The sequence below is a fragment of the Rhinatrema bivittatum genome, chromosome 9 (genome assembly GCF_901001135.1).
Source record: "Rhinatrema bivittatum chromosome 9, aRhiBiv1.1, whole genome shotgun sequence".
Classification (NCBI taxonomy): Eukaryota; Metazoa; Chordata; class Amphibia; order Gymnophiona; family Rhinatrematidae; genus Rhinatrema; species Rhinatrema bivittatum.
The window spans coordinates 166,725,456-166,742,485 of NC_042623.1; the positions used below are offsets into that span (position 1 = coordinate 166,725,456).

Genomic DNA, 17,030 nt, shown 5'->3' on the forward strand with positions numbered 1-17,030 from the left:
CAATGGTAGAGGCAGGAGAGGTAGCAGGCAACCCAGGAATCTTGCAGAAGAATTTGGGGCTATGCGGCAATAAAACTAAAATTAAATTGCAACTGATGTTTTGTTATTAATATGGTAAATTTGTGACTAGTTTTCGAGAGCTATACTTGCTTTGACAAGTCAGAAAACAACACCCACAAATGTAATTTGTTAGTCTAATAGAAAGGAATCACCTGTAACTTGTTTTGCTGACATTTATTCCTGCCTTTAAGCAAAGTAACATGGCAATCAGATTACTTCACAAGCAGAATATGAAGTAAACTAAAAATAACTCCACGAACTGTAAAAAACAAAAACAAAACAAAAAAATGTGGTTTGCATGGAAACCAGCCTGTACTGCAGCACTAACAATCCAGCGGGTTTTTGACACACATGAGAGCAGGTTGGAACTGATAGCTGATTGGTTGGCAGAGACTCTTTGACATCTGTTGCAGCTGTTCTCCGGAGTGACTGGCAAAATCTCTCCTGATGGTGCACTTCTCATCTGTGTGAAGCTGAGGCACACAGCTTGCTTTTTCTATTCTTCCTGGGAAAACATAAATGCTTCTATGAAGTGAACATTAGATCTTAAGTGCATGAAAAGTAAAGAACTGCATCAGATAGTCAGTGCAATACAATGCAATGTAATCTAATGTGCTTTTAAGGAAATTCAATGCACAAAATCCAGTACCATACAGTATAAACAGTGTATAGCACAGCTCAGTATAATACAACACAATGTAATCCATTATGGTACAGTACACTGTAATAGAAGTTACAGTAAAAATCACTATAAAATGGGGTATACAGGGGGTTTTGGTTTCATTTTTTTCATTATCATCATCTTTAGTGCACACTGTTCCAAAAAGATGAACAAAACGAGTACAGTTTTTAGAGAATATTACTTATACAGCTCAAATTAATGGGTAAAACAAAATAATGAATTTAAAACATTACATCATTGTATATATACAATAAAATTAACATAAAAATATGCCAGCAGTTTACACACATTGACATAAACGCAGTGTAAAACAATACACACCGAAAGGGGACCAATACATCCACAGCTCTGTTCATAAAAAAAAAAAAGGCCACTCAACTGCCCTGAGGGTAAATGATGCTGAAAAGTCAGGGAGAGCACTGAGCTGCCTCCAACTCAAGGAATATCACAATCAAAGGCCTTCCTAAAAAGCCAGGATTTAAGTAATTTTCAAAAGTTTGACAAATCTCCAGCCAAATTGATTTCAATAGGGAGCAAGATTTGTAACTTGGGGCCACTCCATGAAATTGTTTGATTTTTGGTATTTGTGAACCTCATTTGTTTAAAGAAGGAAAATACAAAAGAGATTCTAATGCTGAGTAAAATAAGAGTGTACTGTTCTGTTTGTACATCTCACTCTGAATGTCAAAGTCGTCCCTAACCCCTATACTAATACCTAAATCTCACCTCGAGTAACTACATGGGCCTCCTATAGAGGTATAAATACCTAACTCTCAACAGCTTACTATCAGGCCAATACAGAAAGAAGCACGAGAGAGCCGGCAAGCGCCCACTCTCCCGACACACACACACAGGCCAGTGTCCTGGGCACACAATTCAGTATCAGCCCAAATGCAAATGAGGGCCCTCAGTAAAAGTAGGCACTAGGGACTCTAGCGTGTCCCTAGCACCTCCTTTTTGGCAGAAGCGGCGGCTGTCAGCGGGTTTGACAGCCAACGCTCAATTTTACCGGCGTCGGTTCTCAAACCCGCTGACAGCCACGGGTTCGGAAAATGGATGCCAGCAAAATTGAGCGTCCGTCTTCCAGGCAGATTTTTAATTTTTTAATTTTTGATTTTCTCACAGGACAAGCAGGATGGTAGTCCTCACATATGGGTGACATCATCAGGATGGAGCCCAATCACGGAACATTTTTGTCAAAGTTTCTAGAACTTTGACTGGCACCTACTGGGCATGCCCAGCAATGAACTGACCCTGCATCCAGCAGGGGTCCCCTTTCAGTCTTCTTTTTTGCACGCAGCAGTAGCCACGCGGGTTAAGGAGCTCTCTGGAGATTCCTGAAAGGAATTTTCCTCACGGAACTTCATTCAAAAATTTTCAAAAAATTCTACCCCATAGGGGTCTCCCTATCGATATCCATACTCCGCAGTCGAAAGGTAATGTTTTACCCTTGTTGCGGTCGATTTCCGTTGAGTTATCCTTTCGGGGCCTACCGGCTATTGACAGCACTGCGGCTAAATTTTTGTCGGAGACATGGCGTCGGGTTTTCGGTGGTGCCCTGACTGTATTCGAACAATGTCCATCACTGACCTGCATGGGGTCTGTGTTATGTGTTTGGGGTCCGGACACAATGTCCTTACTTGCACCAAATGTGCCCAAATAACACCTAAGGGCCGTAAGGCTCGTTTAGAGAAGATGGACTTTCTCTTTCAGTTAAAAACCCCGACTCCATCGATAGCTTCGACGTCGTCCAAGCCGGTGCCTTCGACTTCTCGCCAGCACGGGGACACCGCTGCTGTTCGACCAGCGTCGACGATTCCAAAGGTATCGATTGCCTCCTTGCCTCAAGAAAAGGACGGAGGAGAACATCGGGAAAAGCGTCGACACCGCCTCGGAAGGCTCAATCCGTCGATCCAAGCACATCCTTGGCATCGACATAGCCACCGACAAAGAAGCCCTGACCAGAAAAGGCCCCATCCTCTTCTGAATTCGGGTCACCAAGGCGTTCCCCACTTTCAGTGGTGCCAGGATCCGCGATTCCACCTTTACCAGTGGACCTTCTGGCTACGCCAGTGCTGCCTCCTACTCCGGTGCCAGGGTTCCATGCCCCAGGCTTCCACGAGGAATTGGATCGGATGATCCAAGAGGCCATCGGTAAAGCACTTCAGGGCTTCCAACCTCCATCGACGCCGGTACCTGTCCCCGAGCCGGTCACCGATCTGATTCCTGTAGCGCTCGCACCGTTTCTGGGTAGATTGGATGCGTTGATCGGTGCTCTGCCTCCGATGGAACCAAGAGCACCGGTGGGTCCAGTACCTTCCACACCAATTCCATTATCATCTGATGATGAGGAAACACTGTTACCCATTCCACCACCTGGAATTTTACCACCGACTCGTCCATCGATGCCATCGGTCCCTTCGGTGCCTCCATCGATGCCATCGATGCCTCCATCGATGCCTTCGATGCCGGCGGTGCCACCTCCAGTGCCATCGATGCCTAGGCCTGGTCCTTCAGGATTAGCACCTTTTCTTCCTGCTGGAGACCCACTAGGTGTTGGAGGTCAACCCTACAACGTCCTCTATCAGGGTGCATGCTAGTGCAGTGTCTGCATACCATAAGGGTATAGGTAATGTCTCCATTTCAACACAACCCTTAGTATCACGTTTCATGAGAGGCTTGCTCCATTTAAAACTTCCACTGCGCCCTCCTGCCCTTGCTTGGGAGCTTAATGTAGTTTTGGTACGGCTCATGAAACCTCCGTTTGAGCCTTTCCACTCCTGTGATCTCTGCTATCTCACCTGGAAGGTAGTTTTTCTTCTTGCGATCATGTCTGTTCACAGAGTTAGTGAATTACAGGCATTAGTTACCTACCCGCCTTACACTAAAATTCTGCATGACAGGGTAGTGCTCCTATTACGGTCCCGGGCCGTGCCCTGGCCCCTCCACCTACCTTGGGGCCAGCCTGGGCTGCTGGAACCTCTCCCCGGCCAGCAAGGCCCGGCCTGGCTCCTGCTGCAGCATTCCCTCTTCGAGGGAGACACCACCGATCCTCCGTGCCTGGCCCCGCCCCCTAGGCGTGCGCACGGGCTCAGTATTTAAAAGGGCCAGCGCGGGAAGACGGCGGACATCCCTGAGATGACGTCAGATGCTGCAGGAGTATTTAAACCCTGCATCTAGCCCTATGCCTTGTCTTGCAACAAGGTTCTCTCTTTATTAAGAGTTGCTAGTTGCTGTTCTGACCTCGGCTTTCGTCCACTGACTTCTGACCCCGGCTTTCGGCCACTGGCTTCTGACTCCGGCTTTCGTCCACAGACTTCTGACTTCAGGTTTCGTCCACTAGTTCCTGACTTCGGCTCTCGTCCAGGAGGTCTTGCCTAAGTCCAAGCGGCTTGGGTCCTCATGAGCACCTCTCGGGGGGGACCGCGGGCTTCCAGTGGTTAAGTTCCAGTTGGCCTCCTGGCTCCAGCTCTACTTCTCTATCTTCTGGAAACCGCCAGTTTCGTAAGTCCAAGCAGCCCGGGTCCTCACAGCCTCCTCCTGGGGGGATCTCGGGTCTCCAGTGGTGAAGATCCTCCTTGTTTCCTGCCTGTGCTGCCTCCCGGCTTCGACACCCACTGTGTACCTTCCACAGTGCGTCATCATCTGTCCTAGTCAGCTCAAGGGTCCACGAACTCAACAGCTCCGCACTCATCCCAAATTTTTGCCAAAGGTAGTGTCAGAATTTCATATTAATCATCTATTATCCTACCTACCTTTTTCCCCAGGCCCCATTCGAACCCAGGAGAACAGGCTCTGCATTCCTTGGACTGCAAACGTGCTCTAGCTTTCTACCTGGACCACACGTCGGCCCACAGGAAATCTACCCAATTGTTTGTTTCTTTTGATACTATCAAATTCGGAAATCCTGTGGGAAAGCAGACCCTCTCCTCCTGGTTGGGGGAATGCATTTCTTTTTGCTACCAGCAAGCAGGCATTCCACTACAAGACCGTGTAAAAGCACACTCGGTCAGGCCATGGCGACATCAGTAGCGCACCTCCATTCGGTGCCGCTTGCTGATATTTGTAAGGCTGCTACCTGGAGTTCCCTCCATACTTTCGCAGCCCATTATTGTCTAGATAAGGCTGGCAGACAGGATTCCATCTTGGCCAGTCTATTCTACGCAACCTGTTTTCAGCTTAACTTCCCAACATCCTTCCACCAACCCAGACAGGGTTCAGGATGCCCTCGTAACCAAATTTCCACCCCTGTTGTTGTGCCTGTTGCACGTCTTTGGGTGCATTTGGTGATTTGCTCGGGCATCCTCAGCTCGGTACTCACCCATATGTGAGGACTACCATCCTGCTTGTCCTGTGAGAAAGAGTTGCTTACCTGTAATAGGTGTTCTCACAGGACAGCAGGATGTTAGTCCTCACGAAACCCACCCGCCACCCCACAGAGTTGGGTTCCTATACATTTTCTTATTTTATTTTTCGCATGTACTTTTACTATGATACGAGACTGAAGGGGGACCCCTGCTGGATGCAGGGTCAGTGCATTGCTGGCCATGCCCAGTAGGTGCCAGTCAAAGTTCTAGAAACTTTGTCAAAAGTGTTCCGTGATTGGGCTCCATCCGGATGATGTAACCATATATGAGGACTAACATCCTGCTGTCTTGTGAGAACACCTGTTACAGGTAAGTAATTCTGCTTTTTTTTATTTTTGGGGCCTCCGACTTAATATTGCTATGATATTAAGTTGGAGGGTGTACAGAAAAGCAGTTTTTTCTGCTTTTCTGTACACTTTCCCGGTGCCAGTTGCGGGTGCTATTAGTTTCAGGGGGGTTGGCCACGTGTTTTCGACGCGCTATTACCCCTTACTGTGTAAGGGGTAATATTTTTACCCCTTACTGTGTAAGGGGTAAAAATAGCATGTCGAAAATGCGTGGCCAAACACGGGCTTACAGTGCGCTCTGCCGGAGTGCACTTTACTGGATCGGCCTGAATGCTATGTGTGAAAGCATTGCAAAGTGCAATAAAGCCATGTCGCACAGCTTAACGCAAATGAAAAAGGTGTAGTTACTTGCTGCGTTAAAACTGTGCGATATGGCTTCGCAAAGCCAGCCCATTTGGCCAGAAATTCCACCCCTTTTCTAAATTACCATCCATCATGCAAAAAGCCCATAATGCGGCTTGGAAAATAACTTCCTAAAATGGCAAAATAAAATAAAATTTCATTTGGTTTTCTTTAATTCTAAAAATGATACAAAATAAATTTCGTTGTTGTCATTTTCAAACAAAATCACATCTCTAGTGTAGAATAAAAGCTCAGTTGAGTACAACAGCCCTATGAAATAAAATGCACTATATAAGTACACTGCAAGATATTACTATCATTTTGCTCTACAGTTCTGCTCAATGCTATATTTTACTTGCGTTATACTTGTATACTGCCTCCTTCAAACAGAAGTTTGACCCAAATTAGTTTAATACCAAACATAGAGAGACCGACATTTAGAAGCCATTTATATGGATAACTGAAAAGTTAACAATCAAAAAGCACCAAAGGGAGGGAAATAGAATTCAAATCCTGTTATCACCAAACACTATACACAAGATACAATATCATAAGCCAAAGCTCAAGAAATGTAATCTACTGTCTCTCGCCCGCAATGGGCCTCAAGCAGTCGTCAGCCTTCTGAGCAGCATTGTTGTGGCATTTACTTTGAAGAGACGGGTACTAAGTGTCCGGGTTAAGAGAATATTGGGCCGATGGTGGACAGTAATTATTTCCCCTGAAGAAGACTGTAATAGTCGAAACATGGCCCATGTCGGGTGAAAAATGTGGGTGATATAATTTGAGGATTCGATCCAGTTGAAAAATAAGTGGCTGATGAGCGTCTGAGTTGGCTAAGTATTCCAGTTTCAGTATAGAGACAATAGGTCATTATTTTAGGAGATGCGTTTAATAAAGTTTGGCTAAAAAATTGGATAATAGAATTTTTAAGAGCAACAATACAAGAGACAATAAATGATTATAGCAATGCTGCTCAGAAGGCTGAGAGACGACTGCCTGAGGCCCATTGCGGGCGAGAGACAGTAGATTACATTTCTTGAGCTTTGGCTTATGATATTGTCGCTTGTGTACAGTGTTTGGTGATAATAGGATTTGAATTCTATTTCCCTCTCTTTGGTGTTTTTTTGATTGTTAACATTGAGAGGAGTTGGCTTCTGGTTGTGTGATTAACTGAAAAGTTATCCATCTAAATGACAAAGAGGTGATATTTGAAGCCATATGCGGCTAAATTCTAGCTGCATAATTTGGGGGCAGCTGGGAGGCATTTTGGGGCAGGCCAGAGTTAGCCGCATAAGTTATGTGACTAACGCCGATAGTCGAAGAATTAGGAGTTAACCTATGTAGCTAATTCTGGTCATGCCATAGGGCTGTCCTAAAGTTAGCCGGATATACCTATCCGGCTAACTTTAAGATAGCTGAGTATATTCAGTGGTGCGGCTGTGCCGCTGAATATCCCAGTTAAGTTAGCCGGATAGGTATATCCGGCTAACTTAACTAGCTGGTCCATGGCTGAATATGAACCCCACAGTATAGTGCAATATACCACAGTGTAATGCATTATGATAAATACACTACAGTCTAATAAGTTATAGTTTCACTTGGTCATTCAAATACTAATCTTGCCTGTTCTTCACTGTTGTAATGAGGTTTTTATTGTTTTGGCAACATCTGCACTAAAATCCCTCCAAATTTTGTTGAACATCTGTTTTCAGGCCAAAACATTAGATCGCATATTACCTCGGTGTTGTAGGACTTGCATTGGCTCCCCATTGAATGCGAGTAAAATAAGTTTACTTACTGTAAACAGTGCTCTCCATAAATAGCAGGATGAATTAAGCACAAAACATGGGGTGACTTAGCTCTACTGAGCATGTGTGGAAATTCCCACACAGGTGTTATCTCATGAGTCTCCTCAGTAAATTTTAAAGCTAAATCTAGTCAGGTAGTCGACTCTCCAGGGAGGTAGACTGGTATTAAATATGGCTCATTTATCCTGCTATCTACAGAAAATACTGTTTACGGTAAGCATACTTGCTTTTTCCATCGATAAGCAGGGCTGAATTAGCCATGACATGTGAGGAGTCCCAAGCTGAGGGTTGCAGTGGAACATTTACTCGATAAGCAATCTCCACTTCACAATGAGAATAGATTGCTGGGTGAACAAGCTATGTAAAACTGCTTGTACAATTTACTGTCACTCCTTAAGAGGTTGTCCAGACAGTAATGGGTTGTAAAGGTATTGATGTGGTTCACTGAAACAGATGCTTAGCACCAACAGCTGTGGAGAAAACTTCTCTTTATTAGATACTACAAAATAATATAATAAAGCTTTATGGAGAGAGAGACTAGTAGAGTGCTACACGAAACACCAGTATAAACTTTCTCTCTCAAATGATTTTACTTATAATAAGAAATTATATAGGATTTACGCTTGTACATTTTCAACCCCTAAATTAGGTTACACAATTGTCAAAATTTCTATGATCGGCTTTTTACTATAAACATTTAATCTGAATGGCTATATGTAGATTTGTTCTTGCTCTACATGTAAATTATCCTTGCTTCCTATGTAAATATCTATGGGCTTCCTACTACCTACAGTGCCAATATGATCTTGCTGATTCTAAACATAGTTCCTGTAGCCCTGTAGCCCAGTCTTTTCTGTTAATGCAGCATTTTCTATTTAGCCTGCAGGGTCTGCCTCTCTAGCAAATTCAAAGCATAAAGTGAAGCAAAAATGTTATAGAATCTTGCTAGTAATTTTAAAGCCAGTTATGATCGAAAAACTTAGGAGAACAAGAAAAATGACTTCTTGTATGGCATGTCAAAAAGTGTTTCATTACCTTTTCAGTGCTTTTTTTTATAAATTATATCTGCAATAGGGACTAAGGGCCTGTGAGCACCTATATCAATATGTACTGATGACCAAGTAGCTGCTTAGCAGATGTCTTTGAGAGGCACCACTCACAAGTGAGCAATGGAAGAGGCCATAGCGCTAAGGGCCAGATTTTCAAAGGCCTACGCACGTAAATCCCATGGATTTAAGCGCATAGGTGGCCTTACGTGCGCCGGGCCTATTTTCAAAGGCCCGGCTATGTGCGTAAAGCCCCGGGACGTGTGTAAGTCCTGGGGCTTCGGGAAGGGGGCGGGGCTAGAAGTGTCGCTGTGTCGGAGGATCACATGCTGGCAGGGTGCCTACGCGCACAACCTGCGCCTGCCCTGAGGCAGGCGCAAGATTTACAATAAAAAGTTTTGGGGGGGGGGGGGGCTAGGTTAGGGATAGGGGGTAGGTAGGTTAGGGGAAGGGGAAAGGAGGTAAGTGTAGGGGGTTGGGAAGTTCCCTCCCAGTCCGCTCTGAAATTGCGCGCACGTCTGAAAATCTACCTTTAATTGAATAAGTTTGACAGAGTCTGTACTTTGTAGGCCTACAGCTGTGTAGCAGTACTGGATGTAGGCTGCAATACAGTTAAGACAATATACATCTGGAGACTGCTATGCCCAGTTTATTAGGATCATAAGATACAAAGAGCTGCAAAGCCTGGCAATGCGGCTGAGTCCTTCTCTTGTAGCAGGTCAAGGATCTTTTGCAATCTTAAGGTATGAAGGGCCTTTTCTCCTTCATGTGCTTGTGGCCATGGGAAGAAAGTAGGCAATACAATGGAATGATTAATATGAAAAGTTGATATGACTTTTGGTAGAAACTTTGGATGTGTATGGAGTACCAGCCTATTGTGGAAGAATTACATGTATGGCAGATAGTGAACTATTGCTTAAAGTTCTATGACTCTTCTGGCTGCTGTTACCACTACAAGAAATACCACTTTCAAAACCAATTATAATGGTTCATAAGGTGGCTTCATCAATTGAGACAGAACAACATTCAGGTCCCATTGTACTGGATATTTCTGCACTGGAGGTTTAACTTGCCATAAGCCTTGCATAAATTTTGATACCAACAGATGAGTTGAGATAGGTTTACTATGAATTTGAATATAGAAGGCTGCTGTGGCAATGAGATGTACTTGTACTGAGGATGTTGCAAGGCCTGATTCAGAAAGAGAGAGCAAGTAGGCTAGCAAATACTTGGGTTTCCATGAAAACAGGGCCAAGGCATTATTAAGTTGAATCCTTATGGAGAATATTTTCCATTTAAAGTCATGGGTTGTCCTATTTGATGGCTTTCAGGCAGGTACTATTTATTATGTCCTCAATCTCTTTGAGTAAAAAGAAATCAGCAATTACCAAGTATTCAACATTCAAAACCATAGTGGCCTCTTTTTTTCTTTTTCCTTTATTTATTTTCCTAACCAAAAAGATAGTTGCCCTTATAACTTCTCCTTTTAGTTTTCTCCACTTCTGCTTCCCCTAGATTTTCACAACTAGCTAATGACTCCGTAAGGTACTCCCCCATTTTAACAAAATTTGTTTTCTTGAAGACTAGATCCCTTGCCTTAGAATGAACCTTCATCTCTTGGGCTCTAATATTGAACCACTCCATGCATTCATAGTCATTACATGGGGAATAGATGATGCTGGTTAACCCTTAATCAAATATGCCAGTTATCTGACAGCATCCTGCTTCCTGCTCCAAGCAGCAGTCTTCAGTGGGGAGGAGAGTGATGCTGGAGTGGACAGAGCACAACGGTACAAAGTCACTCTGCTCCCTAGTTCCAGTTCCTCCTCTCATGTTCCATGTTGGGAACAGGAGGTGAGGGGGGTGATGCAGGAGTAGACAGATCATAGAGCAGGGCAGAGAAAAGCTACTGTGCTCTCTAAATGTTGATTGGCATTCTGTTCAAACCTTCTTGGCAGCAGCAAGAAATGAGTAAAGCCTTACTTCTAGATACCGGTTATTTGAGCTTTCCGTTGTTTGAGTGCCAGATAATGGAGATTTTACTTTATCTACTCTGAAACATTTGTGAAGCTCATTTGAACTTTGAACCTTTTCTGAAATTCATGCCCCCAGTGGAGATTTGCATAGAGCTGAAATATGCATCAGGTTTTAATGTGCAGCTGGAGCTGTGAACCTGAACTTTAAATTGTAGAGGAAATAATAAGATTTTAAAAAGTTTTGATCTGAAATTACAGAAAGAGCTGGAAGATTTTAAAAATTTTGATCTGCAGACTTTAAAATCCACTTTTTTTATGTGGTTGTAGCCAGCGATGGATTTAGCTGTCACCTGCCCCTAGGTGCTGTACTTATATATTTATTTATTTTTAAAGTTTTATATACTGCACTCTACAATGGGGTTAGATCGAAGCGGTTTATATTATCACATGCATAAATAATAAAATAAATAACACAAAGTGTGGTACAATGGTTAAAAAAGAAAACGGCATAAAATCAAGTCATAACAAAAACAAAAAAAATAGCAATAGCGACTTCACACCTTGAAAAGTTTAGTACAGATGACCAAGCAATCACAGGCTGTCCAAAAGCGAGGGTATAAAGCTAGGTTTTCAAGTTTTTCTTAAACTCCTTAATATTAGATATTACCCAAAGAGAATTGGGTATAGAATTCCAAAGGAAGGCAGGCCTTCCGGTGAGATCAAGCCTAGCTAATTTGACTGTTGGAACCTCGAGGAGGTCTTTATTCATAGAGGAGAGGTGTCACACGGGTTGGTACATACGTAAACTAGAGCATAGCCAAATTGAAGATTTTTTATGTAATATGTTGTGAATAATAGCAAGAATTTTATAATGTATACGTTGAGGCACAGGAAACAAGGGTAGCGAACAAAGGACAGGAGTTATGTGTTCTCGATGACTCGCTCTTTTAAGGATACCTTAATCTTATTTTATCTTTCCCTGATCTCCAGTTTTTCTGTTTTTCCTTCATGGACCTCTGGTTCTGTTCTGCCTCCGTTGGGCCTCATGGCTCACAGTGGCAGAAATCCTTCAGGGCTGTGGAGTCAAAGGTGGCAGGTCTTCGACCCCCTCGGGCCATCGGAAACAACGGGAGCCGGCATGTCATGGGCACTGCAGAGGCCTCCAAGGACATGCAGCAAACGAATCAGCAACTCTTCAGCCCTGCATGTTTTTTGGCCCCGTGCAGGAAGCATTGAGAGAAGGCTGATGACTGCATTTTTTTTGGCCCCACATGGGCTGCGTTGGTAGGAGGTGTGGCACCAGCGGTTTCACTCTTTAGCCCTACATGGAAAATATCAAAAGTGGATATGATGGCAGCATTCTGTGACCCCAGGCCAGCTGAATGCAGAGTGAGGGAGAGGGAGTGACAATGATATTTTTCAGCCTCAGGCAGGCTGTATTCAGGCGAGGCAGGGCAGAGGTGGCATTCTTTAGCTCCAGATAGGCCGAATCAAAATGAACAAACTGCATCAGGATGTGGGGATAATTTGCAGGTGATGAGAGGATCTCAGGTTTTAAGATAATTTTGTTATGATATTTTCCATGTAAATCTAGTCAAGTGGATATGACAAGAGATCAGGGTGAGATGAGAGAATTGAGAAGGGAACAAGAGTTTAGGATAGTGATATGTGCTTTGCTCTCTGGTTAATACATTTCCGTTCTTGTATTCTGGCAGACAGCGAGTCCTGGAGCAGCTCGAGGAAAGGAGCTCCAGCCTGAAGAAGGAACTGGTGTTAGTGAAGGAGGCTCTGAACCAGATGACATTGGAAAAGGAGGTCATGGAAAGTGAAAAAGAAGGTCTGAGCAGTGCACTTTCTAAAGTAAGGAAGGCAGACTACCACCATAGACCACATCAGGCAGCTAACCTTAGAGCTCCCTTTCCAGGATCGATGCTAGGTTTTTTTTTTTTAACTGTCCTGTGTGAATAAATACTGTGTTACCCTTTTTCATGCTTAATTTGTATTGTTTTTTCAATCAGGGCCAGTGTAAGGGATTTAGAAGCCCTCAGTGCTCTGCCCTATCCCCTTCATGGCTCTCTTCACACACACAATTAAAAATCCTGAAAGATTTTACATGAAATGGTACATTTAAAGTACAGTCTTATTATATTTTCATGTACTGCTGTGGTACCAACCAAAAAAAACAGCAAAAAGGTAAAAAAAAAAATCCCCACCATGTTAGATGTAGACTTGACCCTTAGAAAGCAATGAGTAAACTGAGTTATCAATAGAATATAGTAAACCTTCCATAACAAAACAGTATTAATTGCCAGCACTCAAACAGTAATAACCCTAACTATGAAAAAGTAATGGTAAATTTATTATACCAGGCTCTAAAACAACAATACACCTCCTATTACCAAAATAAAACAAGCCAGGCTGCAATAGATCCCTACACAGAAACTACTTGCTAGCAGAATATTTCACCAAGGTGAAAACATAAAGTTATAAATAGAAATGAGCAGACAAAGATGAACTGTAAACTGCAACAAGCCAGATTCTAGATGCAGTGCAACAATGGAAAAACAGAAACTTCACCATTCCTCATAAAACTTCAAAAATAAAATCAAGGAATATAAAACATCAATCATAATAGTAAAACTATACTAATAAAAAGAATATTTCAAAACAGATGACGAATAGAGCATCCCAAGAATTAAAATGCCCTGCACCGCCTCCTGGTTCTTTTCTTCTGCCAGTGGCCCTGGGCTAGGTCTTTTCCCTTCTCCACTTATTCTGCCACCGGCGAGATGAGCTTCTTTGACACCCAGCACCAGTCATCTCTCTTTCTTCTCTGTTTCCACTGCGGCCCTGCACCAGGCCTCCCTCCCTCCCTCTTCTCTTCTTCTGCTGCTGGCAGAATGGGCTCTTCTTTTTTTTACCACTGATGGCCCTGCGCCAGGCCTCTCCCTCTTTCCCTCTTTCCCTTTCTGCCGCCACTGTCCCCTCCCAGGTGTGCCCCACTGTGCAATTGCACACTTTGCACACCTGATGGCGCCATATCTGTTCCTCTCTTTGTTTCTCTCAACCTATACCAGCATTGTGCACCCTTCATAACTCCTGTTTTTAACTTGTGTACAGAAACTTGGGCACTGGGTACTGTCAGAAATGCATAAAGATCTTTTAGAAAGAGACTATGGATAGTGATACCAAGAAAAGGCGATGACATGAGAGGTGACCTCCACATCTAATGGTGAAAGTCCTATTCCTGGAGTCTGAAAGGCCAATTTAGAAAAATATTAGTAACAAATGTTGGAGTTGCAGTGCCACTGCAGTACAATATCAAAATATCATCTTGCTCATTTCTTCACTCTATTGCTGTTTATTTTGGTTGTATTACTAGGTCTTCTTTCTTTTTGCCTTATTTTATTTCTTGTATTTATACACCATTTTGAATAAATTGTGTGATATTATAGCCACAAACCTTGATTTCAAGGAGGTTGTTTTTGGTTTGTTTTTTTTACAAAGAAACATGCAAAATTTAGAATATGGTGGTAGATAATGACTGTAAAGCCCAGTATCGTAGACCCTACTTGTTCTCTGGATTTCCTTTCACTTCCATGCTACCAGGAATATTCTGTGCTTGATTCATGCTTTTTTGAATTCTGTTACTGTTTTGGCCTCTACCGTTTCCTTTGGGAGGCTGTTTAATGCAACCATTATCCTTTCTGTGAAGAAATGATTCCTAATGTTATTCTCAAATCTAAACCCTTGGAGCAGGGCTTCCCAAACTGTGGGTCCGGAAATAAGCTGACAAAACCTTCAGCCGGGGTCACGAATGCTTCAAAAGGCAGCACTCTTTAGGCACCAGCAGCAGCTGAACTAGTAGTGGAAATCAGCATGGAGCCTGTGAGCCAGCACCCACTCACAGGCCCTGCAGTGGCCCTGCCCTTGCATGAATTTCTGTGGTAACAGGAAACCCTGCATGAGGAGGGATCAGTGTTGCCTGCACTGGTTCACAGGCCCTATTCTGATTTTCATTATTAATGTTGCTGTTGCTTGCAAATCACCACCGAGCTTAGGACCAACCATGAGGAGAGAGGAGGGCTGAGGGTGCATGAGCCTGGCTGTGCGTCCAGTTTGTGTGCATAGTTGGGCACCTAGTTGGGCGTGCAAGGGCACCTGCCCGGGCACTTATTTGTGCATGCACCCTCATGCGTGCACTTATTTACATGCACTGTCTGAGCATCCTGGTGGGAGTTCAGTTTTGTGCGCTTATCAGGGCACTGTGTTGAGCGCCTAATTTTTGGGCACATAAATTTTGGGTGCTTATTTTTTTCAGTGTTAAACATAGCTGGGCACACTGTTATCAGAAGCCTGTTAGAGCATACTGACAACCTGATGGCATCAATAGCAAAGAAGCCTAAGTGCCCTGCCCTTTGTGCTGCTTTCCATATTCAGGCGCCTCAGACTGGCGTTCTCTCTGACTTGTGTCAGCGCTGTTTGGAGGCTCAGGGAGAATTGCCTCCGCCTGATTTTAGTAAGCCTGGTTCTTCCCAGCTTGATGCAGGAATGGAAAAAGAGCTATCAGAGGTGTCACCTGATTTTGGGGCTCCCCTAACTGTTTCCTCAGTGGAGGAGGGTAGTTCAGTGGGTACAGGACCAATGCCCCCTGGTTTCTTAAAAGGAATGAAGCATCTTTGTGCTCCCTTGCGGTTATCAGTGCTTTTGTGCAGTCTTAATCTAATTTTGGATTTTGTGGCGGGCCCCACTTTTCGACCAATGCATAGCATCTCCTTGAGGTTACTGACCTTGAAAACCGTGTTTCTTATGTCAATTTGTTCTGCACATAGAGTATCGAAACTGCAGGTCTTGTCTTGCTGGGAGCCCTTTTACAGGTGACGCTGGGGGCGGAATAGCTAAGCACTGTTTCATCTTTTTTGACAAAAGTGGTCTCAGATTTTCACTTGAGTCAGTCAATTTCCCTGCTGTCTATGGACAGGGAAAGAGATGCAGAGGAATATTGCCTGTTATGGGCCTTGGATGTCAAGAGGCATATCGTGAGGTAGTTGGAGGTTTCCAAACCTCTCAGGAAGATGGATTACCTATTTGTTCTCCACGGGGGGTGTAAACAGGATGAGCCAGTGTCACAGGCTACAATAGCCCGCTAGATTAAGGAGGTAGTCACAGCCACATATGTGGATGCTGAGCAGCCATTGCCTGGTCAGGTTAGGGCTCATTCCACTAAGGCTCAGGCAGTGCCATGGGCGGATATTAGATTTTCGTCTCCCGTTGACATTTGCCAAGCTTCAACGTGGTCCTCCTTCCACACCTTTTCCAGGTATTCCCAAAAGAATGAGCAGGTCCTGTAGGACACAACCTTTGCACGTGTGGTGTTCAACGGACCGCGGGCAGCCTCCCGCCCTGTTTGGTAGCTTTGGTATATCCCGCTGGTTCTGGATCCATCTATCCATGGGCTAAGAAAGGAGAAACTACTACTTACCTGATAATTTTCTTTTCTTTAATAAGAAAAGGTGGATCTACCTTCCCCCCTTAGCTGCTGGATGGTTGTGCTATTGTTCTACGTGGCTGCGAGTTCAAGGGGTTACTGGTAAGTGTTACTCCAGTCTTTAGACTAGTCCTTATACTCTTTGTCTGAGCTCAGTGTTTTCCTGTTGGCTGAGTGCTATTAAAAATCAAGTTTTGTTAGTTTGCCCACAGTTGGCTTTTGCAGAGAATACTGGCAGATTGATGTCAGTGCAGGGATATATATACTGTGATGCCAGCTTTGCTCCATCTCCATCTGCTGGTAGAGATGCATAACCCACTGGTTCTGGATCCATCTGGGCTATTAAAGAAAAGGAAATTATCAGGTAAGTAGTAATTTCTCCTTACATGTATCAGTGTGACACTTGCATGGGGCTCTAATAACATGCTTTTTAGCTGTCTGTGCTGTATTCCCATTTTGGTATCAGTGTGACACCTACATGGAGTTCTCAGGAGGGTAATGATACCTAAGAGGTTGATATTCAAAAGACATTTAGACAGATAACTTTTCAGTCATCCGTCTAATAGAGATGTGAATCGAAACCGGAATCTGATCGGTTCCGGTTCCGATTCAAATCTTAAAATTTTTATTGTCCGGCCCAATTGGGTTTTTGTTTATCGGCTGCGCTCAATCCGATAAACAAAAAACCCACCCCGACCCTTAAAAACCGACCCCTTAGCTTCCCCCACCCTCCCGACCCTCCCAAAAACGTTTTAAAATTACCTGGTGGTCCAGTGGGGGCGTGGGGAGTGATCTCCCACTCTCAGGCCATCGACTGCGCTAATAAAAATGGCGCCGATGGCCCTTTGCCCTTACCATGTGACAGGGTATCCGTGCCATTGGCCGGCCCCTGTCACATGGTAGGAGCACTGGAT

At 44.0% G+C, this 17,030-nt stretch overlaps 1 protein-coding gene across 1 annotated transcript in view; it reads left to right on the forward strand.

The window, feature by feature from the left end:
* Positions 1-17,030, forward strand: part of CROCC2 (ciliary rootlet coiled-coil, rootletin family member 2) — a 505,095-nt gene that overhangs the window by 278,135 nt on the left and 209,930 nt on the right. The window contains 1 exon segment of the mRNA XM_029616014.1: positions 12,344-12,488. Coding sequence (XP_029471874.1) covers positions 12,344-12,488 — 145 coding nt within the window.